Below are 26,922 nucleotides of genomic sequence, written 5' to 3'. Positions count from 1 at the left end.
CTTGGAAGAGATACAGACTCGTGTTACTTCCTTATCATCTTAAATGATAGTGGGTACTACATTCACTTTCCTTAATTCTCTAGGTGGACGATCCTCTTTGAGCCAGATCCTGGACAGTATCCCTCAGGTTGAGCTCCTTTGTTAGCTTTCTTATGTCCTGTTATTTTATGTCAGCACTTTCCATTATCTCTGCCATTCCACCTATCATTGATGAGTTTTCAGTCCTCAGCTGTAAAAGTGCAAAGAAATTTCATTTTCTACTCCACATTTTCACTCATCTTTTTCAGGAAATTTATACTTGGAATTTTCAGTGATAATATGAGATTTTTATTGACTGCAATGTTGGCTGCTTTAGAAAAAAGATTCAGACAATTGGATAGTACTTTCAATAAGGATGATATAAAGCTGATGTAAATACATTTATGTGTTGGGATGTTACTGTTAGCAGAAATTTTGAATCTGTGAAAGAAAACAAAAAATAGATATGAAGAGTAATAAACTTTATAAGAGGCTGTGCAACCTTCACCACTGTATGATAGTGAAATATGGGTCTGTAACTGGCTAGCCAAATGGCTTGTAGAGTACATTGAATAACAGCCAAATTCTTAATGAAGTGGACATATACTAAAATATTAAGTAGAATGAGGAAAAGAGGTGCTGTTATAAAGGAATGATTAATATGGAATAATGGAAATTTTGAGGTTAGATGAATGCATCATTAGAGTGAATGTAAAAAGGATGGATGAATGAGTTCCTTTAGTCATGTGAACTGGAACAAATATGAAGGAAAAGTGTTTCCAAAGTGAAAGGACAAACAAAGGGAATAGCTGTGTCAAAAAGTTGTGTTAATTGGAAAATCCATAGCAACCTTTAGGGACCACTGTTTATGGAGGTATTGCTTAAGTCAGTTGTACAAAATAAAAAGACACTGAGGGTTGAGTTAGACAGAGAGACAGGAGTATCTGCACAAAAATTTTTCAGAAGCCCCATCATAGACAGTGGCAGTGGTATTATGAATTTAATTTGGATTATGTGATGGAATGCTAGAAGGTAGTTAAAGTTTTTGCCAGTATACCACTATTGGATTGTATGAGGCCACAGGAAAGAAAATGTTTTGAAAAACCTGTGTTTCTCACATTACAAGTATCATGGATGATAAAGTCCAAGTAATATATGATCTATAATCTGAAAGCTTTGTAACAAAAATGTTCACCATTAATTACTGTCTGCTTCAGACATGGACAAATGTCTGTGTCCCACCCCACAGGGAGATACTACATTTATTATACTTACTTAAAAAATGTCTTGCTGGTCCTAACATCAGAGAAGAGGCAGTCCAAAAATGAACAGTTGATGAAGAGGACGTGATTGATGAGGGTATTGCTGAAAGTCACATTGTTGAAGATGGCTTTCTCATAATGGATGTTGTCCAGATGAGTGTTGTTGAATGCATAATTCTCAAACACCGCATCTGTGAACATCATTAGAGTCAGTAATGTGAGGAATGGTGAATCTAAACAATCCTGACAAAGTATATACTAACACAGCATACACCGGTGTTTTAAAGTTAAATCACTATCCTATATCATTCTTCCATATTTAAATGTTAAATCACTATCCCATATCATTCTTATGTTTATGTATGTCCTATTTTTTACCCTCTCATTATTTTCAGTTCACCAACATATTGATAGTGTGGAAGCATCTTCAAGAACCTCACTGAATTTAGGCAAGAGAACCCACTTTAAAATTGTGAGTAGCTGCTTTCTTTCTTTGGAGTTTATTATGTTTCAGTTTGCCATTAGTGTCATTGCTTTGATTTGTGAAAACTGAAATGGAAAGAGGGGAAAAAACAGGATAAATACACTCACGTACAAGGCAGTATCCCATTAAAAGTAGGTAATAGGATACATGAAAATGTATGTTGCACTGGTCAGCTACTCTTTCATAACAGTACCTATGATTAGTCTTTTGGGGACTATGGAAAGACATCCTAAAAGGGACAAGAATGGAAGTAACAAACAAAGATGAAACAAGAAAAACCTAGTTTGAAAGAATATTGCCTTGGAAAAGGAACCAGTTGTCTTAACATTAGTCACACTCTTGTTGGGTTTCCTGATGATGGAATGTGAAGCAGCAGTCTGTGATTTAGAAGTAAATGAAAATGATACATGACTAGTAATCAGTCAGAAAGAATATAAGAAATATCCACCTTAACAGACATGTATCACATGCAGAGAGACAGAGGGAAGGAAAGCAAAATATCTGAAACTGGGGGAAAAAAAACACTATTTTCATAACAAGGCTGAACAATATATAGATTTCCTTATAAATTGTAAAAGTATCTTATTGGAGTCAATGGTGAAAAGTGACAAAACAGTAATATTATGTTATTTATTATAAAATCTTTATCTGAAATGGACTGGGGAATAAACTGTTTAGGATAACAAAATTCCTGGTATTCGAGTTCCTTTGATAAATTGAATGATTCAGAAACTAATTTTTCAAAATATTTTACACAGAGGGAATATTAAAAGGGAATATAAGCAAAGGTTGTTAAAGTCCTTCATAAGTGCTACCTTGAACTTTCCCCTAGCCAGCCTCTTCCAAAATTCCATCTTTTTGAGCAATATAACATTCCTCTTTTGCTTTGTGTGACATAGACAGTTTTAAGGAGCCATTAAGCGATCTCTGGTGATGCTTGAAAGGGGCTATTGTATGAGCAGTAATCCAGGGTGCACAAAATACTCAAATGTGCAAGACCAGCATTCCAGAAAGCTTATGAGAGACTATAAACAATCATCAGCATCTCAAAACACCACTGGTGTGTGTTTGATTTGAAATATTTTTACATACCTTTGATTTTTTTTTTTCAGATAATCAGGGGTTGCCAACAGAAATAAAAGGAAAATAGTTTTAAACGTTTTGATGTCTCGAATTACAAATTGACTGAGGTTTTACTGAAGATTGTGTTGAGATGTACGATTAGGTTTTGAGACTTTATCACTTTTGCTTTCACTCTAATTACATTTTCAGAAAAAATGTATGCTTACTTTGTTACTTTTTTCTGAACATATTACGTGCTGCTATTTGCCATAATTTTGATGCATGTTGATTCATATTTTATTGTAGAGGCTGATAGTTAAGAAAGTTGCTAGTACTTTTCCTTAAATGCAGTTCATTTGAAGTAACAGAAATTTACCTATGTGATGTTTTGAAATGTGTTTTCCAGCTCTGGTCTGAGTCTAAGCATTCTTATATTGTGAGAGACCCTGATATTAAGACCTGCATTCCAACTAAGAGAATGTTGAAAAAGCAGCAGGACATGTCAACATAAAATCCTTGTGATCTGCTAAGGTACATTATCTTCCATCTCCTTAAAGGAGAGTAGAATATAAAGTTCATGCCAAAAACTTGCTGCAACAGACCAGAATTAGAAAGCTTTCATTTTTCTGAAATTCCATGAACGTGGGTTGAACTTGTGCCTTAGAGTTCACAAAGAATATTTGCCCATACAGTATCCTAAATAGTTTTTTTGATTGATTTTTCACAAGGATTTGTTGGGGGATTGAGCAGACAGTAGACTGAATTCTTGTTGAACTGGCAAGTGTCTGACTTGTACCTGAGAATGAGAGCAGTTCTGTAGATTGATGTATCAAGACATTTCCATAGATGCATGTGTTTCTTAAAGGTATATATATATATATATATATATATATTTTTTTTTCTTTCTTTTTTGTCGCTGTCTCCCGCGTTTGCGAGTTAGCGCATATATATATATATATATATATATATATATATATATATATATATATATATATATATATATATATATATATGGCTTTTGATGCTAATACTTCACCCATAAATGCTCACAAATATTGTGGGTCCACAAGATTTGAAGACATTGAGGCAAACGTCTTGCAAAAAATGAATAGTATCTAGCTGGAAATAAGGTTACAGAAAATGAATTCTTGAGATGATTTATAGTCTTCAAAATCCCATTCTTGCCTTAGTTTGGGTACTTCTCACATATCTGTGATGGCTCTTCCTGTTTCTTTCTTTGAAGCTGCATTGAATCAAAAGCCCTCTGTCCTATCAACTCTTTTGTTATTGCTTTTCTTCAGCCATCTTCAATCCACCATGATGCTACTTCCTTTTCTCTGTTCTGTTGATAATATTTAGACCACTGCCTGTGTGAGCTGTCAGCGTGTGTCCTCTTTCCCATGAACTGGACCCATGGCATGCATCTGGCTGCTGCTTTACATAACTTTGGAATGGAGAAGAGCAACAAGAGGATTGAATGTTACGAAAACACCTTTACTCATGTAGCAAAGCTGTTGGATTTTTCCTGTAACCTTACTAGCTTTAAGAGTTGAGTCTACAAATACCTGACAAGATGAAATTCATCCTTCCTGCTTTTATTTTTCTTATATCTATTATCTTTCCTTTCATCTGAGATGGCCTTGACTGGGGCTTGTTTTTGCCTGTGCTATTTTGGTTACTGAAAAAATAACTGGCTAAAACAGTAGTAGTAACTGTTGGATATAGCAACTAGTTGACTTGCAAAATAGTTACCTTCCGTTGTAATAAGGACAAGAAATGGGACTTTCATAGTAAGTGTCTTATCAGTGAAACTCATGCAAGGAACATGCATAGGAAAGAATTCAAATTTTTTTAAACTCCTACCAGGAGAATGATGCTAAGAGGTTAGAACAAGATGTAAACCAGGTACTGTCATGTTATATTTTCAGTAACTCTGGAAAAAGAGTATTGTTTGATGCAAGCAACTGAATACAGTATATGATTTAAAGCAGCCATGTTGCAGGGGTAAATGTGGCTGCAAGTACAGTTTGAATACAACTTCACTTTGATCCTGAAAATCATGAATATTTGTTATTAGAGTCAGAAAATCATGTATGTGTTCGAAAGTACAACTCCTCACCAGCAGCATCACATTTTTATCCCTGCACCTCACAGTCCTTCCACTCATCATTCCACTGCCTATGTAGACATCAGTCTTCTAGAAATCTGGTGACTACTATGGCTGATGGTTTTGTGTTCCTCATGGTTGTAATAGACTTTGATTTCAGCCAAGCCTTACATAAACATCTTTTTTTATGAAGATTATGCTAAACTATAGAAAACCAGGCTGAAGACAGATAAAAGATAAAACCCATGGTATAAATACTCTGTACTGTGAATCTGACTTCTACTAGAATTAAGGATCATGGAGATCTCACTTTTTTGTGTCTTAAGAATCAGAAATATTGTTTACTATGGTTGTCTTTTTGAAGAGAGTGAATTGGTATTATGTATATAATTATGTACTTTTTGTTAGGTAAGCTCAGGAAAAAAGTATGTAATTGTACTTTGGGAATACTGCCTTAGGTGATGATAACTTTGATCTCGGTATTTCTTCCTTAAATTGATTTAATCCTGCTGAAGTTGTAATATCCTACTGGAAATAAATGCAGAGTGCTAATATTGTGCAAGGGGTTTTCTGGTAAAGTAATCTAGCTACATGCACATCAGCTAGGGTGCTTTACCAAGATTGTGCTTAGAACATGCCTTCATGTCACTGTTAATCTAATTTCATCGAGGAATTTCACACTATCACATTACATATGAAGATATATTGACAGACCATTTTCTCTTTTTGATTACATCAAATTATGAGTACTAAAATAAGAGGTAAATGGGTACCAAACTATGGTAGAGTTAGATAGAACTTTTGTAATTCTGAAAAGAGAGGAGTGCACTGTAGGTTGCTCTTAACAAATTTCAGCATTCTTTGAGACAATAATCCCCTTTGAAATGAGAGTTTTATCATGCAACTGTACTAAGATGTTATGAGCAGAATGATTATGACAGGGAATGTGAAGCATTGACAGTGAATAGGAGCAGCTGCCAATTCCAGGTAAGAAGGAATAAACACTCGTGAGACTTACAAGGTACCATGTAGAGTTCTGTTTATGTGCTACTAAAATGGTTGCCCCACATACAGGACTTTAGCATGATTACATGCAGTAGACAAAGGTAATGATTTGATAAACTCTTTGAAGGTGTAAAGCCCATAATCAGCAACTAAGGGCACATTCATTGGTTTTTCAAGTAGCCAACGGTAACTTGTATCAACTGTGGAAGGATATAATTTCCTGGAACCCAAGTCATGGGTCATTATGTCTAAAGACTGATATCAAGAAATTTGGATCTTAGAGATTAGAGTTGCAAGTTTTCCGTGAAATTGAAGGATATATCAAAAAGCCTGTAGAAAAGTAAAGCTGTAGTTTAGAGTACCTGAAGAGGCATACAGTTATGTTAAAGCCACCTGTAGGGTTACATGAAATTCATCAGTTTATACCAAGCAATTTGATGGATGTGATCATAATCCCTCTTTAGTTTTGGAGAAGATAACTAGATTTTACAACAAAAGTTTTCCAAGTCAATGTTAGTTTTTGAATGCAATGGTATTTGATCATGTAAATTGTTTAAAATGTTTTTCAGAATGCTTTATAAATTTGCAAGTGTCTTATTAAGTTATGTTCATTTGGCATTTGTATTTTGGGGAAATTCTTCTTTAGAGGTATTTGTCACCAAGTGAAATCTGTCATGCTAGTGCACTCCCTCAATACATATAAAGTGTTCGTAATTATGGCTTACATTCTATCATTCAGTGATGGAAATTTGGATGCTTTATGAAAATACTTGTTACAGGCAAACTAAACCATACTAATGGTACATCACTATTATCCCATTTTGCTAATGATTGGTCAAGTGGCGTCAGGTATTAAACTGTGATACCTGATCCTCTGAGAGAACTCTTAAGATAAATACATATGATACAATATATGCTTATCCTGCAAGGTGTTTGGTGTTTTGCTGATAAAGAAACCTGTCTGGAACACATGATTAAAGAAATTGGAAAAGATCAAGATAAATAAGGTCTAGACATTTTGATGCACAGAAAGTACTTTGATTTGTATTTTTACAAGAGATTTCAAACTAGATCTTTCTGAAGCTTGTTTAGATATTTCTCTCAGATGCATCCTGGACACACTGCTGTGTGGCATGTACAAACAGGCCTAGGACATTCATTGGAGACCTATATGAATTTTCGAATGTGCAAGTGTTACGTTTCTGTAGAGTGATTGGTTAGAAAATTTGACCTGGAATTCATTGGTTGTCTTAGCAACTACTGTGTATGTCAAAGAAATTATTCAAGGAAACAGGTATTGGTGCCATCCGAATAATAATCATTAAATCTTTGTCAAAACCATCATTAAAAAATTCAAATTATCATACTTACAAATTATAATGATCTCTGCATTGCTTTTAACAGGATAAGCTGGGATGAGGGAGTAAATGAAAATGATAGAGATGCAGCTTGGAAAACTTTCAGTTTGACATTCAGAATAATAGGGGAAACATAGGAGCCAATTTGTAGCAGATGGCCATTTTCAAGAATTGGCCAAAAGGGTAGACACTATAATAAAGGATTGCCTACTATCCAAGAAAATGGCACACAAGAAGCTCGAGAAAATATGCAACATGATGGAGAAGCTGGTGAAAATAAGCATAGAGAAAAATAAGTCTTAGCTAACAATAGTACAGTATGAAGTGTAATTTACTGAAAAAAGAAACCCTAAGAAATACAATAGTCATGTTAGAAGCAGGAGAGTCATTACCCAGTCAGTTGGTCTGTTACTCTCAGAAAACAGTAACTTAGATCAAGGCAATGAAGCCATGGCAAAGATCTTAAATTAGTTTTTTTTTTTATATGTATTTACCATTGAAGACATATCTTGTGTTCCATCCAGTTCCGCTGACAGCAGAAGAGAATATTTTGCAACATATTGACATACAAGATCAAAATATAAAGTCAGCATTAAACTGAATAAAAGTAAATGGCAGTGAAAGTAAAATGGCAGCTCCTGATAAGATATATCTGAGAAAATTGGGAGAAACCAAACATGAGATAGTTAAGCCTTTGACTACTCTTTAGTAAGTTATTTACCACAAGGAAAGTTTCACAGGACAGGAAGTTTGCCAGTGTAACACTGTTATACAAAAGGTCAGTAGGTCCCTACCCATTCATTGCTGCCTAATCAGCCTGACATCCATAGTTGCAAAACATGGAAACTATCATTTGTGATGAGATTTTAAATCCGTTATTATAGAGGGTGTTCCTGGGTTAGGGGGCATCCAAAATTCATTGAGCTTTCTAGCAGCAATTGTGAACCTCCTATCCCAGTAGAACTCAAATTTTCATTTGGGGCTTATGGTATAATTTGTTCAACAAACAACTGCAGGGATACATATAAAAACAATGATGTACATTGGTTGGTAAAAAAATGAAATGCAAATTTTAAGAAACAATTTAATATTAAATGTTTGTTATTACAGATTTGATACTTACCTATACTAATATTTGCATGTCGATTGTACTCTTCACTCTTCAGCAGTTTGATGTACTCTGGAAACCATACTGAGAGACCATAGAATCTGTCAGAAAGAGAAAATGTAAATATATAGTGCTTGTTGGGGTCATCTCAGTGTGCATGCATTTTGTCAGTGTTATGTTTGTTTGGGCTTGGGCGATCTGTGAATAGGGGTTACTGAAGTGTTACCTGACTTCACTAGCTTGAAAGTACATTGCAAGTGAAAAGTCAACTTTCAAGGGGCTGGATACTGAAAATAAAGTGTTGTCAAAGAACTCTTCACTCCAAAGAAGTCTACAATTCCCAGTAAATTATTGTGGAGCCATGGGCTTCAGAAGCCTTTAGAAAGGGTGAGGGCAACACCAGTACTCTTTCGTAGATATCAGTCTTGGAGTAATTATAGATGAATATATATTTATGTGCATAGGTATTACTGGACTTCACATTTGAAAAGTCACCTGAAATGAGGCTGTATCACTGGGAGTACAGTCTCATATAAGAATTTTTCACTCCCGGTGAGTCTGTCTTTTCCCTGCTAGAGGAAGTAGCACAGCCTTGGGCTGCAGGAGCCTCTTAAAGGGAGGTCCTGGGTAACACCATGACCCTTTCTTGGAAAAGGGTCCTGTGGTTGTCATTAATTGGTACTGTACTGTACATAACTTTATTTTGTTTATCATTTTGAAAATTCTTTATAGAGATTTTTCTCAAATTAGGTTTCAAGGAATACGGCTAGCCTATATTACTGAATTTCTATGAGAAAAGTGGATGCACTTAGAGTTGCACTCTACAGAAACACAACCCTGATGTTAATCAGGGTGCCCATGTACCTTCTTTGTTGCTCTTCTCTTGACCTCCTTGGTTAGACCTTTGTGCTTCATTGAGTGACCAAACATATAAACATTTACTAGTTTTGGTCTGATGTAAATTGTGCATAATTTGCCAAACATTTCCTCATCTAATTCCTGTTTAAGTAAAGTACTTGAATGCCATTCAGGTATTTGCCAGAAGACAGCTTGACTCCTATAGTTTTCCTTATGTGCTGCTCTGGTAACAGGATCGGCATAAGGTCTAATTCACAAGCCTTCCTCTTGTACAGACTCCCGTAGCTTGTTTCCTGCTTGATAATATATATACTGAGGCCTTCTTTCAGTGTGTCCTATCTTCATTACTTTGCACTTATGCCAGTTGACTTTCATCAGGCATTTATTAGACCAACCTAGGAATCTGTCTTGGTCCCCTTATAATCTGATGAAATCATAATTCTTTACTTTTGTTGTGAAATGATTCATCCACAAACTTATTTAGGTATGAATTCAGTCCCTCTGGCATGTCATTTATATTGACCAACAAGAGTGGTGGTGTTTAAGACCCTGGTCTCTGTGACACTCCATTTCATGACCACCTCCCATTTTAGGAATGCTTCTCTGACTTGTTTCTTTTGTTCCCTTCCAATCAGGTAATCTTATGTCTAGTAGTCCTCCCTTTATGTATGTTTAGAAATCGAAATTCTTAGGAAAGTCCTCTGTAGTACATTGTCAGATGCTTTGTGCAGTCCAGAAACAGTTTGGCCATCCATCTCTTATTCACAACTCTAATAGATTTGTTACACAGGATCTTCTTTTCTTTTAGCCTATTTTCCCTTTCAGTGAGGTGGTTCTTCCTCAGCAGTTAGCTTTATCATACTTATTTCTCCACTGTGCAAGATGGCACTAATGAAAGCTGACATCCTTCGAGTTACTCATTTTCTTGTTTCTCCTTAACACTTACGTAGAATGTGTGGAAAGTGAGAAAGGTTATGTGAAGTAGTTACATAACACAGTGGCTGTTGATTATGCTGGACAGATTGATATGGTTGTGGTATATAATAGCTTTTCAGTATTTTTGTTGTGTTTACAGAAGCTGGTTTAAATTTGCTGCAGTTTTTGTCTTATATTGGGAACATGACATTGATCATATGTATGGGAGTATCACACTAATTTTGATAACTATATTAAAAGAACGAATCAGACAGTAAAGAGGTGTTTCAAATAGAAGATAAAACTCACCCAAATGAGCATGTCAGCCATACAATTAGTAGTAACACAGTGGGCTTGAGGTAAGGTGGTAGAAACAACTGCAGGAAGAGACCCCGAAACTGAAAAGACCATGACATAATTGAAGTTATTCAACCAGTTCCAGTTGGTTCTCATTTAAGTGAAAAGATTTATTCACAGTAAGAATGTACATTTTTTTTTTACAATGGACATCAGAATGTAACTGCCTGGTGCATTATATGCATCAAGCTTTTCAAGTAAAGGTAGTTTTCACAATGAGTTTACAGAGGAATCAGTTTTTACAAGTGTAAGGTACAATTTTGTAATGTTTATAGTTAAGTGTGTGACACTTTTTTTTTTAAGAGTGAAAGTTAGCCAAAGCATACTGAAAAATTTATGTTCTGCAGTCATAAAGTGCTCTATAAGATCTATTTACAGGTGCAGTACGTTTACTTTACCAGTGTGTATGATGATGAGTTCAAAGAAAAGCCACTACATAAGGATAGAATGATAAGAAAGTATAAACAGCCAGTTATAGTGTGTTTGTTGGTTAAGATCAAGAGAAGTGAACTTGGATATAAAATGTCTGCAAGGGTGCAGTGATGTACACATCAATGCTTTCAAATATCTCTTAACAGAGATATTTCGAACAAAGTGATATACAGGAAATTAATTGGAATTCTTTTAGGCGCTTGATTTATAAAGAATTTATGCAGGTAAAATAGGATGATTTAATTATTTTAGCTCAAAAAAGAGTGTCATTTTCTAAAGCAAAATGCAGATTCTATTTCAATACCTACTTCTTGCACTTGAATGGATTAGATTCTTTAGAGTGTTGTAGACTCTTAAAACACCAAGCATCTGATTACAGTACATATGTAGTGAAAGATAAGATGCAGAAGTATCCATATGAAGTGGAATGTCTAGAGAAGTAAAGGTATTTCAGAGAAATATCTATGAAGTTAGTGTTAAGCAGAAAATGCAGTATTAATAAAGAATTGTGATATTTATGCATTCAGTGACTTTAGTGTGCTAAATTGATGGACAGAAGTTTCAAATCAAAAAGAATATTAGAGATATTTCTATGAGCCAGGCAGAAGGATACATACTTGTTCCAAACCATATGATATATCAGTGACAAAGTTCTTGCCAACTCCTTGTGGTGGGCTATGTCGGAGAGGTCTTTGGGTCCCAGATGGCAACTCTAACTCTGTTAACTGATATTCTGCACCTGGGTTATGGGCATTGTTCCATTTGAAAATTTTCTGAAAAAAAGTTTAGAATTTTCTTATTTTGTAAGATACCATAAACTTAATTCAAAAACTTTGTACTGAATATTTTGTTGATCATCATATCATTTAGCCTATATGCATTTAGTTAATGCCATTATTATACTTAAAGCTGGTTTATCTCTGCAGAATTACTTAAAGTTTATCTGTCATTGTCATATACTAATCTGCATTTATCCATAAATGAAACTTTTCCTTAGATAGTGTATCATCCTTTCACATCCATTCATTCATAATCACAATAGTTTGTTCATCTGGTCGTCAGGTTTATCATATTACTTATTCATAACCCCTGATAAATTTCTACAGTCATTTTACACATTCATGTACCTTGATAAGTTATGACACAGCCATACACTAAAAGTGTAAAGACAGGAAGGGAGTTTGTATGGAAGAACTTGTCATATAACCATGGTGGTTGAAGAAGATCAAAGTGTTTTGAAAAGTTTTGAAACAGATGAGTCATTGAGTACAATATTAAATTGTGAACATACCTTGTACACCATGATGGCCTCTACTTCTCGGCCTTTTTCTAAAAGAAATCGAGGCGACTCAGGCATGAAATACAGACCAATAACTGCTCCAAAAGATGGCAAGGAACATATTACAAGGAACACTCGCCATGAGCTGAAGTGGTGCTCCTCATCTAGCACTACTGTGATACCTGATGGACAGAATTAAGAGATTAGGCCCATGATACGAAGTCAGTTGCATTTTGTTACAATATTGTATCTTGAATTCTAAAAAAAAATCAGAATGACAACGAAGAAATGCAAGATAAGATTATCATGTAGCAGGCAGTAAGTAGCAGAAATTTGTGTGAAAAAGACTTATGAGTCAACAGTCCCTAAATAATGGCCAGAGTCCCACCTTAGGTGACTAGTTTAGGAGACTAACTGTCTGCTTGAAAATAGTAGAATTGCATTCCCACTCAATGATAAGGAAATATTCAGCACTCTGTTCACATCATATTTAAGGTCAGAACTAAAATATCCTTCTCAGTTTTGGTCTCCACACCCAAAGCACAAAGGGCTGATAAATAGTTAAAGCCCAGAGAAGAGCTACAAAGATAGTACCAGAATTTAGAAAGCTCAGCTATAGGAAAAGGCTAGAGCCTTAAATAAATTTGCCATAGTCAGTCATACATGGAACACAGAAAAGAAGTTAACAGGAATGAAGGAGGCTCTAGGTAAGCCAGAGCGCTTAAAAGGAGGAAGTCATTCAAGCTGTATATAATGGATATGATTACTGTAGGAAAGAAGTACATTGTGGTGGTAACATTTTACAGCCTTCCAAGAAACTGCAGTAACCCAGAACAATCGTGCTGTGATAACAGTGAAGTAACTATCAGGATAGTAAAGGGTATAGCAAGACACTAACTCTTAGGATATGGTAAAATCCTCATTCCATAATGGAGATTCAACTATGGTGCTTTCGTTTCCCTTAGGATACCAGACAGAATAAATGCATCATGATCATTGCCCAAAACAATCTTGAGTGGATGAATTGAGAAAATTCCTTACCAGTGCTTCTAGCAATATATACCTATCCAATGCATGGGTGTCTGACACTTCAGAGAATGAAGATTGGTCTCTTGCTATTAAAAGTACCTTGGCCTAACAGTGGACTGTTCCAACTTGGCAAGCCGCTGCATCACAAGATTATTGTGTGGTGTTTCTCAACAGAAGGGTAGGCCGTTTTGTTAACTTTTTCTTTCAGTACACCTTGAAGCATAAGTACTCTACTGTTTCATGTGGGCTTTTGCCTGTGACTTGAGCCTCCCATCCCATATGAAGAATCATCAAATGTAAGGTGATGTAAAATGACTAAAAGGTTTCAGTCTCAAGATATTCTGCATGTTTTACTGATCTATAATGCCAAATAAATTGTGAACTATAAAGAAAAAGAGAAAGTTGAGAGTAGGATAAGTTTTTATCGCAGTAAGAGTAAACAACATAATTCTGTTTCATGTTCCATCTTAGAACAGTGTATGTACATAGAGTATTAAGAAAACTCACCTGTTCTTGGTATAATGATCCAGGCCATAAGAGCTGTGAACACTCCACCCACTGCCCAGAACACTAACAACCAAGAAAGATGGCGTCCCCGCTCAGCCTGAGTTACAAACTCACAGTAATAGGCAAACACGATTGGGATCCCACCACCAATTCTAGGATTTAAGAAGGAGGCTGAATTAGATAAAATACTTATAACTAAGAACAGGGATATTTATGCTGTTTGAATATATGGTAGAAAATGAGTAGTGAATATCTAGTTGTGTGAGTTTTAGATCATATTGCAGAACAAAAAGTTACGTGGCTAATTTTAGGGAAACAGTCCTCACACTGGTAAGTAAAAAGCCTAAGGTATATTACAAGAAAACAAGCCATTATTCATGAGGAATATTGTCAGATTGAGTGTTTTCTCGAGTATATTGTTTGAAGAACTTCAAGTATGTACAGTATGCAATATAATTGACAAAGACTTGACATGTGCAGAAAAGTATCACAGAAGAGTGTGCAAAATGCATAATTATCATCTGATACCTATTGTTTTCTTTGCAGATTTACAAATTTGATTAGTATTATCAGAAACAGTTAAGTTTCTCAGGAAGTGAACACTAACTAGTAACAATGAAAAGCTTTCATTTTTCTCTAGTGTAGAGAATGGCATATTAGTTGATGAAATGTCAAACAAATGCCATTGTTTTAGCAAGTTAAGCATTATGATCTCTTGACTTTCATGTCTGTTTTTTTTCACCAGTATGACTCAGATTCAGCTTGTTTTACAATATCTAGAATGGTTTCCTTTTGAATACAATAAAACACACCAATATGTTATCCCATCAATAGCCCTCACAAGTCAAGTAAAGAAATTTCTTTCAATATATACAAGGAATTTACAAGATTTTATTACATAACCCCAGGACCCTTTTTATTGAGTTCCTGCAGCTTCAAGGCTGTGCTACAATCAGTAGCAGGTAAAGGATGGACTCCTTTGGAACAAGAAGTTCTTCAACAAGATTGTTCTCTTTTTGTCCACTGATGATGATGCAACATCGCTGAAGGTGACTTTTTGCTCCAGGTGTAACCACAAACAGACAGAGTCCAGCAACAACTGGAATTTACATATCAATATTCATACAGCCATCCCCTGTATAGTGACAACTCACAAAGTGAAATTTCACATTTGCAACAGATTAGGATAAGGAACAAAATTTGTATGATGTTCTGTGTCCCCTTGTACTAGTTGTGAGAGATTAGAAAAAATACAGTTGTATACTTTTTACAGACTTCATTTAAAACAGTTCTGTTGACTGCTTATGCTTATTCACTCTTTCTATGTTCCCCTACATGAGGTGGATCAAGTGCATACAGCTTTTCAGTTCATTCCCATACACATATACTCAACTCATGTCTAATGTTTGAGATGGTACAGCATTAGTGACATCAGTGAAGCCTTGTATTTTTTGCCACAGCATTTAGGGGTTTGATCAATGGAACATATAATGAAGGCAAAAGGAATGAAAATTTTTTCAGGCAAATAGATCCTATGCAGTTATTTATCATGAAGATTGAGGTATATACATATGCCCAAATGGCCACCTGAGAAAACAAGTCTTTTCACAGAATAATCATAGAAGTTTCAAATATCAAGATATGAATATGATGCTGTTGAGAGATTTAGGAAGTAGAAAAGACATTTCTATTTTGTGTGATTAAGTAACTGCAATGCCTTGTGCAGTGGTTTCTTTGATTCCATTCAGGAATGATTCTTCCCCTTTTATGAGATTACGCAATGCCTAAATATGATTATGATTACAAAGAAAGCATTGTGAAGGTGTAAGTTACTTGTGTTGGGATGTATTAAAGTGGGAGATCAGTAATATGTTAGGGAAAATCTATAGTCTTCACATAAATTGAAGATAAAAAAGAAAAAGTGGCGTACAACAGAAATTGTGAGGAAGACTGTGTTAGTGAAGATAAAAAGAAAAAACAGTTTACAACAGAAATCGTCAGGAAGACTGTGTTAGTGGAAATATTGTCATAGACACTGGAAATTATTTTGATTTTGGGAATCATAAATTTCAAGCCACAGATACTTAAGAACATTTGAAGCAAGATGTCAAAGGATTTTTTTTAAGGAGTCCAAAGTGCAGATGAACAGAAGAATACATTAGATAAGAACACAGAATTTTTAGATGTGGAAAGACTGTTGAATCCAAAAGAGGAGTAGATATATGTGTTATATGAGGAAGTGAAGGAAAACTCTTGAGGACAGTGATGTTAAATTTGTAAAGCTTGAAAGGAAACTGCTGGGGGAGATGAAATGAATGCTACCTCGCTAATGTGGAAAATGCAAATACATATAAATTTTTTTTCATGTATTCACCATACCTTCACACATCTTCATTTATAGACCATGCCTTGCATCCATATATTGTTAGGATTACTATACCTTCAAACATACACATTTTTGCCCGCACAGATAATGACCTCTTTCAACACATTCCTCAATGCTTCCAGAACCTTTGCCTCTTGTCCACCGTATGACTTACTTCTGCTTCCATGGTTTCACTAACTGCCATGTCCACTCCCAGGCATCTAGAACATTTCACTTCTTACAAATTTTTTTCCGTTCACTTCCACACCCCTACTAACTTGTTCCTCTTCCATACTAAACCCAATAACCCTGTTTCCATCCACATTCCCTCTCAACTTCCTCCTTTCTCACACTCTCTTAAACACAGAAGAACAGAAGAATGAAAGGTTTTGAGGAAGAGGAAAACTTGCCTTTTGAAAGAGACAGGTTTTAACTGTTAGGAAAGATATGAGACTGTAACCATTAACCATTTATTTAGTGGTGTAGGTAGGGAAAAAACATCACAGTGGTCCCACTCTTTGTATATTCAGCCAGATTCTTTTGGAGCATGCTGATATTCACAAGACCTCAGTCACTGCATCCTATGCCTTGTTCATGTTTGTCTGCATCCTCCTTAGACGTGGATAATGCAGTTGGGCCATTCCAGTGGTTCACTGACCAAGGTTTCAGAGGCCTTCTCTCCTTTAATGCTTACATGGAATATATCCTGGCAGCTAGTCACTCACAAGATGAACAGCTGCAGCAGACTCTTCACAGGTGTCTGGGACTACAGCATCTATAGAAACCTCAGCAAGGTTTTTGGTGTCCCTGCTCTTACTCCCCTCCATCATTGGATTTTGGAAGGTGGCATACAACTGTTGTAGGAGGTTAAAGCCATTATAAAATGTCCTTGTCCCTCATGACCGCTGAAGCTAAGAAAATACTTTTGGGTCATCAGCTTTTATCACCACTTCATGTCTCACAGAGTGGTTATCCTCCACCCTTTCCATGACCTCCTTGAGTGAGGAATGCCTGTATCTCTCCCAAATGGACCCTAGCTGCAGGTTATACCCCACTGCTGTCAGGCAGGCTATTGCAAAACTTACCTTACTTACTTGACCTACTTCTGATGCTCTTCTAGCTGTGGATGGATACCCCTTTCACTGCCACTGATGCTGTTCTTCACCAGCTCATCAACAAGAAGTGGCTGCCCATCATTTTCATGCTCAAACTTCTTTCAGGGTTTATGATCCCATTCTCATCTATAATGTATTACAAAATTTAATATGTAAAGTAAATCTTACCCTATTCCGGAACAAAGCCTAGTTGTCATGAATGTGCCATAAGTGGGCATAAAGGCTGTCATAATGCCAAAGATAGCATTGACAAACAGTGCTGAGAGGAGCGCCCGACGCCGGCCCACGTTATCACTAAGGCTGCCCCAGATCATTGCCCCAATCATCATACCGATGAAAGTGATCGCAGCTGAAGAGAAAAACATTTGTTTTTTAACCCTTTGACATTTATGGTTTGACCCTTCAGCATGACAAGTATGGTCCATAGGAATGATGTCCTGGCCTATGACCTGGCTCTCATTGATCAGCTCAAAGGTCAGTTCATCATACAGTACCAAAGAGTTGTAATGACATGCTTAAAAGAGTAGTGCAATCACTCTTAGGAGGATACATTCATAACAAGAGTTGCACAGCATAGTATATATGTTCTTTGCAAAAACTGCCTTACCATCATTATTCTAAACTATTCATTAAGTGTTGGTTATGCTGCACTTGTTTCATAACAGAATAATTCAAAATATCATTTATTAAACATTCAGTGTAAAGTAAGGTACAAAACTTACCAAGCCAGCCTTTTTCAGGGCCAGACATGCAGAGTTCCACCTCTGCTGATGGGATAACATAGGCCACAACGAATAACTCAATGGTGTCAGCTGCCAGGCCCAGACCCACAACCAGCAATAGCAGGCGCTGGAATGGTCCTGTGCCAGCCTGGAGAAGGGGCTTGCATTACAAAACTGTTCTGTTTAGTACTAAACAGTCACAGGGTGGAAAAGAAGTAACCCAGGTACTGTATACAATTGGTTTGACTTTTTACTGTAGGATTAGTCTAACTTCTTGAGCATGACTGCATGACCCTTTGACCTGAGCGTATTAGGAGGTCAACTGTGTCATGTCACTCACCCATTACTGTATCATCCATCAGCCACTTCCTTCATTACTCTGTCACTCTGTTAAAATGATATTCATCCATATATTTATCTTTGTTGTGGGTTCAGGTTGAAGGTTATGCCATCATACTCAAAGGTCATGACTAAAGGGTTAACTTATGATAAGGGGATGTCACCAAGTACAACAGTGTATCATCTGACCAGTTGGATTGACTATTGGATCATTATCTATACACTATTGTTAAATGAGATAAGGCTGGTGTCTAACAGAACCAGATGGGAATTTCGTGATATAGAGAGGATAAAAATTTGAGTTAGATGCTCTTGCAAAAGTTACTGGACCCACCTGATTTCATCACCTGTATCTGCAACACAGGTAGGGAGTTTTGCATTCATGAGGCCCCATCTTTATGCTGTCTACTGAATCATAGGATCTTTTCAGCTTATTCATAGTGTTTGAATTTAAAGTTTCCTCTATAAGTTTTCTTAATGTATCCACAACTGTTCCCACAATTCTTCAAATAATACATAGGTTACTTCTTATTTGATTTCCTGTTTTGTCCTTTCATTGACCTGGTATTTTTAGATTTGAGGAGCTATTCAGTATTTACCTCATCAAATCTGTTAAAAGTTTTGTGCACTATTGTGTCTTCCATATTTTCTGCACTCCTCCAGAATAGGTAATTATTTGGCTGCTTTCCTATGTCGGTAGCTTGCTTCTCTTACCTCTGATTTTCCTTAGCAGATCACTGTATCCTCCTTGACCGGGGTAACCAAACTGGTGCTGCATACTCTAGTTGGGTCAATTATGTGTTGTAAATTCTTTACTGAACATCTCCGTTGCCATTAATTTGCAGGGATGTTTGATGTGTACTGGTAAATGATTTATGTCCTTAACACTTCTGATTTTATGTTCTGGGGATCAGCAGGGGAACTTGTCTCGTTCATGTATTAAACTCTTGCAGTTTCATGTCACATGGCTGACCGCAGCTGGAGCCTGGTTAAGTATCTTTTGCAATTCATATGAATCTGATTTCTCCCATGATATTAGCCTCATTCTCAAAATGTGCGGATGTGACTCCAGTCATGGCAAGTCATTTACATAGACCAGGAATAGCATTGGTCTTGGAATGAGACCTTGACCCCATTAGTTACTCCTTCCCAATATGAATAAGGACCTCTGAAATTTTTCATTTATTGTCTTCAGCTTGCATAATTTTGTATCCACTAAAGAAATCCCCCTCATATTGCTGCTAGCAGCTTTAACTTTTTAATCAGCCTCATGTGAGGGACAGTGTTGAAAACTTTCCATAATCCAACCCCACATTTCTTTTGTTTTGGCCAATGTTAACTCTTACATGGAATTCCAGAGGATTTTGAAATTATAACCCTTTCCCTCTGAACCCAGATTCTCTCAACACTGTAATGAATAAGCCTTTTGGTGGTTTCTTTGGGAAGGTAAACCTTTGGATATCAGTAACACTTTTTAGTTCACTTCTCAGTTATTTGTAAGATTCTTACTGGGTCACATGACTCATGGGGACCTGTACATTCTTGATCTAAAATCTTAAGGAACTTTGAACTTTCTTTTGAATACAGTATGGATAACCATCAGATTATTGAAGGTAAAGGAAAAGCATATATGATTTGGTAAGTTATCCGACAGTAGGGCCCCTTTATGGTGCTCCTCCAGCTTCAAACCTGTACTCCAATTAGGAGTAGGAAAAACATGAAGTTTGAGTTGAGAAGTTCCTTGAAAAGAGAGCTTTTGTTATTTCACTGATCACTGGCTGGTTCTTTTTATCTGATAGAGAGTACAGTTGCCTCTAAAGGAGTAGAAGGCTAAAAGATGACCTCTTAGATACTGAGGAACTGATAATGTACTTTTGTTATCTCAAAACCTGAGTCTCCAGGCAGCTGTCTGCTGGGGTTAGAAACACCTGCTGTTGATATGATTTGTGAAAACTATAATAAGTGTCTTCTGCAGCACAGTGATTCAAGACACAACTCTTGCAGTGATGACAGCATCTGGAACACAGACACTCAGGAGACAACTCTTACACTGATGACAGCATCTGGAATACAGGCAGTCAGGAGATATCTCTTACAATGATGACATCATCTAAAACACAGGCAATATGGAGACAACTCTTTCAGTGATGACAGCATCTGGAACACAGGCTCTCAGGAAATAACTCTTACAATGATGATAGCATCTGGAACTCAGGCACTCAGGAGACACCTTTTACAATGATGACAACATTTGAAACACAGGCACTCTGGAGACAACTCTCACACAGGTTGGGAAGCTGATGGCACACCTGCTGGATGGCATCCTCATGGAACTGTGAGAGGAGTGGTGCATCGCTCTCCACATAGTCCAGCTCATCAGCTGGTCCATCCAGGTTGGTCTGCCCTGGGCGGCTGCCGCCTCCCACTCCTCCTCCAGCAGTGTTATGGCCTGCTTCCCCCTCCTTGAGCATGCCTCCTTCAGAAGTGTAGCTCCGACCACCGCTGCCGCTGTGTCGCATCAGGGACGCCGACTCCAGCCCGTCCCGTCCTCCGCTCATGATAACCCTGGCAAGCAAATCCCTCTGTCAAAACTATCATCTTTTTATGAAAGATTCACAGAGAGGAAAAGTATTGTTATTTAAATGTTTACAAAACAGTTGCTTAAGAGTATGATGATGTAAGCTGCTATGGTCCAAACATAACTGATGTGTCATGGTTTGTGATATCATCATCAGTAGATGAGGACATGAGGAGTGTGAAAGCTTATTTTGTATGTGTAAAGTCATGAACAAAAGTCTTGGGGCAGTAATGAAGCCCAAAGTCCCTAAGTGTGCTTTGACTCCTAGTCAAAGGTGTTCCAAGAACCTATGTGTGTATCTGTTGAGACATAAGGCTAGGTACAGCTTCAACCAGACTTGTCCAAGGACTTGTCTGTGATTTTAAATGCATGAGACTGTTTAGAATGCCTCTCATTACCAGTCAGATATACATATAAATTTAGCCTTTTATTTGTATGAAATGTAAAAAGATAATGGTTTGCTGATAAAATTGCCTTATTGGAGCCTAATACAGTTCTGATATATTTTCATTTGACTCCATTCCTGGCAAATGTGAATAAATTTGATTTATAGAAAACTAATATCCACTACATACTTCATGTCCATATTGTTTTTAACTCCATTTGCCATTAACATTCTCGTACCATATCCAATGAGCTAAAATGAACACAGGTTTCCACACCAGTTTAAGTGCCTCTCATCTTTCCACTCTGCCCAAGTAGACAGTGTCAAGTGAGAGCAAGTGAATATATTTACTACTAGACTCAAATTCATGTGGACTACTGTCCTCTGGTTGTTACTATGACCACAAATTAGCTGAAGCCTCTCAGAATGGTTTTGACTACAGTATTAGAAAAGAATGATGCACATGTATTAACTACGATTCTTGTGCTGATTTAAGTTTAGTTTAAACATTGCCTGTGTAGATGCTCACCATACACTGATGGAGTCTGGTGAGTTTTGTACCAAGTACCTTGGAGTATTTCTTGAAAAGAGCTGATGCGTTTCCCTTTGCCTGTATCCATGGCAGCACTGGAGCACCTCTGGCAAGTCACTGTGCACCAGAGCTGTTGTCAAGGGGGTGTTCAAGACCAGATCAGGCCTGGTGGTGGGGGCAGGTAGGGCAGGCACACCTGCCAGTCTTGAACCTGCCCCACATGAGCATCTGTTCTCATGGTTGCTGGCACTGGGTGGTAGGCTGTACCAAGGAGGAAGTCTGTGTGCCAATATGTCTTCCTCCGAAAGTGTGTGGAGCAGGTTCAAGTACTGAGCCTCTGTAAGATGATGTAAGGCAAGAGAATACCTGGAGCCTCCAACTTGTGGTGCAAGTATCTCTTCATCCCCTGCAGCCTGACTGCTAGTCATGCTTTGGTTTCTGTTTGTCTGGGATTGTCTTGGAGATGCAGTATTCATGGTATGGATATTGTCACAGGTCTCCATGCTATATGGAAGAAACATTTGACTGACTGTGGACAGTTCACAAGGTTGTGCACGAGAATACCTTCTTGCTCGATTGTCACCACACATGGGATGGTTCCTGTGGAGCTGCTCCATGACTGCCCGGTCCACAGATCTTGCATCATAAGTCCCCACAGCCATGCTCCTCACTGTTCCACCACTAGTAGACACCCCACAGCCTTCCATACAGTGCTCCAGTCTTACAAGAGGTGAAGACCTGATGAGATGTGTGGGTGGCTGGTGAGCATGGTTGTGTCCTTCCAGGCTGTGGGCTCCATTGCCCCAGCCAGAAAGGTCCAGCGAGGTACATGCCACCAGGTCAGGCTTACAACTCCGGTTGTCTTGAGCCATTACTAAATTCACTGGCTTGAGGTCTAAGGTCACCAATGTGTCAGATCCTATACCTGCACTCTATGTTACATTACATACAATTATTTCTCTTGTCTAGTACAATATTGTGATTAGAATACGTATAATAAGTGCAAATGCATGTGTTGAGAATATTACAGTAGAACTGATGTTTTGTAAGCTGTTCCTCAACAAATCATTCAGATGATTGTATCACCATTAACTACACTCCACTTATAGGTCAAGTTAGAGTTATCAAATGTTGGAAGTGATGTTTTATATGAGTGAAAATGAACGAGTACCATGAATCCCTTCAGCATGATTATATGACACTTGGATATGATGGCATGGCCTTTGGTCTCACCCTGAAGGATCAAGTCAAGGGTCAAACCATCAAACACTTGGATTTTACTATCATGCTCAAGGGCTTCATGAGAAAGGATAGGAACAACTGCAGTGAGCAGAGGTTCCACAGATATCCTCAAAGTAGTGTTAGTATATACAGGTATTACATGTCTACCTACAATTGGTTACAAGCAAGAAGTTAACTTTAGCAAGGCTGTTTCATCAAGAGCGGATGGAAAAACGCAGTTTAGTCAGAGACCTCACTCCAAAGGAGCCATCAATTATCTTATATATATATATATATATATATATATATATATATATATATATATATATATATATATATATATATATATGCATATATAGGGGAGAAAGAATACTTCCCACGTATTCCCTGCGTGTCGTAGAAGGCGACTAAAAGGGGAGGGAGCGGGGGGCTGGAAATCCTCCCCTCTCGTTTTTTTTTAATTTTCCAAAAGAAGGAACAGAGAATTGGGCCAGGTGAGGGTATTCCCTCAAAGGCCCAGTCCTCTGTTCTTAACGCTACCTCGCTAATGCGGGAAATGGCAAATAGTTTGAAAGAAAAGAAAAAAAAAAAAAAAAATATATATATATATATATATATATATATATATATATATATATATATATATATATATATATATATATATATATATATATGTATTGTTTTTTTATTCATTTTTTATTATACTTTGTGGCTGTCTCCCGCGTTAGTGAGGTAGCGCAAGGATACAGACGAAAGAATGGCCCAACCCACCCACATACACCTGTATATACATACACGTCCACACACACACACACACACACACATATATATATGAGGTGAAGGAATTCTACTTCTATAGTTTCTGTGTAGTAGAAGGTGACTAAAGCAGGCAGGAGTTAGGGGCTAGAAACAACCCCTTCTCATATTTCATTTTTTTTAAAAGAGGGGAAAGAAGGAGCCAAACAGGGAGTGCTCATCCTCCTCGAAGGCTAAGCTGTGGTGGCTGAATGTGTGTGGATGTAACCAAGATGAGAAGACAGAAGAGATAGGTAGTATGTATGAGGAAAGAAACCTGGATGCTCCGGCACTGAGCAAAATCAAGCTTAAGGGTAAAGGGGAAGAATGGTTTGGAATTGTCGTATGAGTAAAATCAGGGGTTGGTGAGAGGACAAGAGCTAAGGAAGGATAGCACTACTCCTGAAGCAGGAGTTGTGGGAGTGTGTGTGATGAACTAAGGAAGTAAATTTTAGATTGGTGAGGCGAGAGATGGGTCATTATTAGTGCTTATGCACTTGACCACAAGAAGAAAGAGCTTGAGAGGCAAGTGTTTTGGGAGCAGCTGAGCGAGTGTCAGTAGTTTTGATGTAAGAGACTAGGCATTAGTGATGGTTGATTTAAATCAAGATGCGAGGATGAATGATGTGGAAGTTGAGGGTATAAATGGGACGCATGGGGTATCCATTGTCATGAATGGAAATCGTGAACAGCTTGTGGAGTTGTATGCATGGAGTTGCTTGCGTTTCACCCTCTAGACAGTTCAACCAGTACCCAAGTCCTCTGTCACTTTATACTTCCATCTCGTTTTTCATCTTCCCCTCCTCCTTCCCTCCAATTCTGAGGTATAGGTCCTCTTAGTCTATCTCTCATCGCTCATCCTCTCTACATGTGTAATCCATATCAGCACTCTGAAGTATAGGTCCTCTTACACTGTCTCTCATCGCTCATCCTCTGTACTTGTGCAATCCAAACTAGCACTTTGGTCAGCTTTCTCAAGCTGAACTCACTACGACACGTCTTTTACTCTGTTTCTTTACATGATTACCCCCCCTCCAACGTACTATATGTCCTGAGGCATTTCCTCACCAACTCTCTCTCCCTCTCTCTCTCTCTGGAGTGAACCAGGGCACGTCTGGGGTAAACCATGGACATGTTTGTGGGGCCTTTCTTCGATTGTTCCTGGCGCTAACGCGATAAACGGCGATTATATATATATATATATATATATATATATATATATATATATATATATATATATATATATATATATATATATATAATGTGTGTTTGTATGAGTGGATAGGTCGTCCTTCGTCTGTTTCCTGGCGCAACTTCTCTGACGCGGGAAACGGCGATCATATATATATATATATATATATATATATAAATATATATATATATATATATATATATATATACATATATTAGTGTTGTGTTTCCTGCAACATTCTCTGTGAGAACCGCAATTCTTTCTTCGAGGTTGAAAAATATGAATATTTACAGCTGCAACGTGTTTGGAGGAATAGTTAGCAAATCTGTAGTAAAGGCATTTTCGTTGTTGTGACCTCACGATTTTTTTTCCTGAATAATCAGTGTGATTTGTCTGCGAAATGTTTATTGATATAAGGTCAAATAGACGAGGGCGTCAGAGGTAGTATGGCAGGGCATCTTTAAGAGTGAGCGTTGCGTGTCGGTAATGGGTTAGGCAGAAGGCCGTGTTTCCCGCGCACGTCATCCTGGACACGAGGCGGCTCCTGCCTGGGTACGATAATGGTAAAGGTGTGTGATAGCCTCTCGTGGTGCATCCGACTTCACTGTCTCATCTTCGTCGGGAAGCGCGTCCTTCTACAGGAAAATTACTGATAATCAAGAGACGGAAGGAGAGAGAGAGAGAGAGAGAGAGAGAGAGAGAGAGAGAGAGAGAGAGAGAGAGATGTGTGACAGAGGACAGAAAGGAAAGGGAAATATGAAGTGCTAGCAAGCGAGTGTAGGTAGAGTGAGAAAGGACTAGATTTGTATTTTGCATTTATGCCGTATAGTTTTACTTAATTTTTATAGACTGATAATCGTGGAGAAAAGGATTATCACGTCAAATTAACTCATTCACCAATTTTTTTAAATACTGACGAATAAAAACCATTATTTTTTAATTGTTACATAACACATTTTTATAATTTTTATTCGTATATATTTTTTACGGGGAAAAAAAGGCAGGGAGGAGAATATTGTTGACGAAGAATTTAGGTATTATAATTATTATTATTTTTAGAAGTTACAATGCCCAATAGTGGCTGTTTCCTTGCGCTGTCTTCCGGAGAATTAGTCCCAAGTTTTGAAGATTCGTAATGTCACTCTTGGGAAATTCGACCTAATGGGGTAATTTTATTTTTTTTTTTTTTAAGGATGTCCTGGGCATCAGTTAGTGAGAAAGTGGATGAGTGTGTACAGAATATTGCGTATTTTATGTAATCACTCGATCAGGTGGGATGGGCCAGGCAGACGTCGAATTAGTGTTGTAGCATGCGGAATGACAATAAAACTGTGCATTAGAAATATTTACTATCGTTGCTGTGTCAAAGTATGCTTCAGAAAGCATACCAAAAGTATTATAGGCATTTGGTAAGCGTATGTAAACTCATGCTATACATACATACATACATACAATGGTGAAGTTTTTCCCACAACACCTTACGGATAAACCTATGGCATCAGCATCAAGAGTGCTAGCTACTTATATATTAGGTATGCTGTCAAGTCCATGGCACGAATATCACTTTCCCAAAGTTCCGTACTTGATTCGCCAGAACCGGTACAAAGTGCAGCGCAAGGGATTAACCGTGATATATGAACTTGAATCACCACCATTGGAGAACTTCCGTGTAAAGTTTGAGAACAGTCCTAATGCATCAGCGCTAACACACAAATTGCTTCGTCTTCAATGTACCATCATGGCCTGTGTGTGTATTGAGAGCATGCATTGCTTAAGAATTAATTTGAACACCAGGATGTTATCTTTTTGTAGTTTATTGGTAGTTATAACAACGTCGACGGTCCTGATAATCATGCCGGGGAAAAAAAGGCTTTTTAATTATTGACAAGAGAAAACT

At 37.4% G+C, this 26,922-nt stretch overlaps 1 protein-coding gene and 1 long non-coding RNA gene across 6 annotated transcripts in view; one reads left to right on the top strand and one right to left on the bottom strand.

Moving 5' to 3' along the window:
* LOC139757037 (synaptic vesicle glycoprotein 2C-like) overlaps positions 1–26,922 on the bottom strand; it is a 73,371-nt gene that overhangs the window by 16,624 nt on the left and 29,825 nt on the right. For 4 of the 5 annotated variants that reach the window (XM_071677040.1, XM_071677043.1, XM_071677042.1 and 1 more), the window contains 9 exons: positions 20,632–20,887; positions 17,984–18,131; positions 17,430–17,610; positions 13,782–13,933; positions 12,258–12,427; positions 11,584–11,739; positions 10,487–10,575; positions 8,420–8,505; positions 1,294–1,471 (listed from right to left, as the gene is read on the bottom strand). In XM_071677040.1, the coding sequence (XP_071533141.1) occupies positions 1,294–1,471; positions 8,420–8,505; positions 10,487–10,575; positions 11,584–11,739; positions 12,258–12,427; positions 13,782–13,933; positions 17,430–17,610; positions 17,984–18,131; positions 20,632–20,887 (1,416 nt within the window). Of the gene's footprint in view, positions 1–1,293; positions 1,472–8,419; positions 8,506–10,486; positions 10,576–11,583; positions 11,740–12,257; positions 12,428–13,781; positions 13,934–17,429; positions 17,611–17,983; positions 18,132–20,631; positions 20,888–21,814; positions 23,248–26,922 lie in introns of those variants that run through there. The other variant, XM_071677039.1, reaches the window with a different exon arrangement.
* On the top strand, positions 1,361–20,647 carry LOC139757039 (uncharacterized). The gene is made up of 3 exons (XR_011714490.1): positions 1,361–1,752; positions 18,002–18,207; positions 20,298–20,647. It is a non-coding gene; the product is annotated as an uncharacterized lncRNA (long non-coding RNA).

Source organism: Panulirus ornatus, chromosome 24 (assembly GCF_036320965.1).
Source record: "Panulirus ornatus isolate Po-2019 chromosome 24, ASM3632096v1, whole genome shotgun sequence".
Lineage (NCBI taxonomy): Eukaryota > Metazoa > Arthropoda > Malacostraca > Decapoda > Palinuridae > Panulirus > Panulirus ornatus.
Note: the sequence above shows the minus strand (reverse complement) of the source record. Positions and strands in the feature narration are given on the sequence as shown.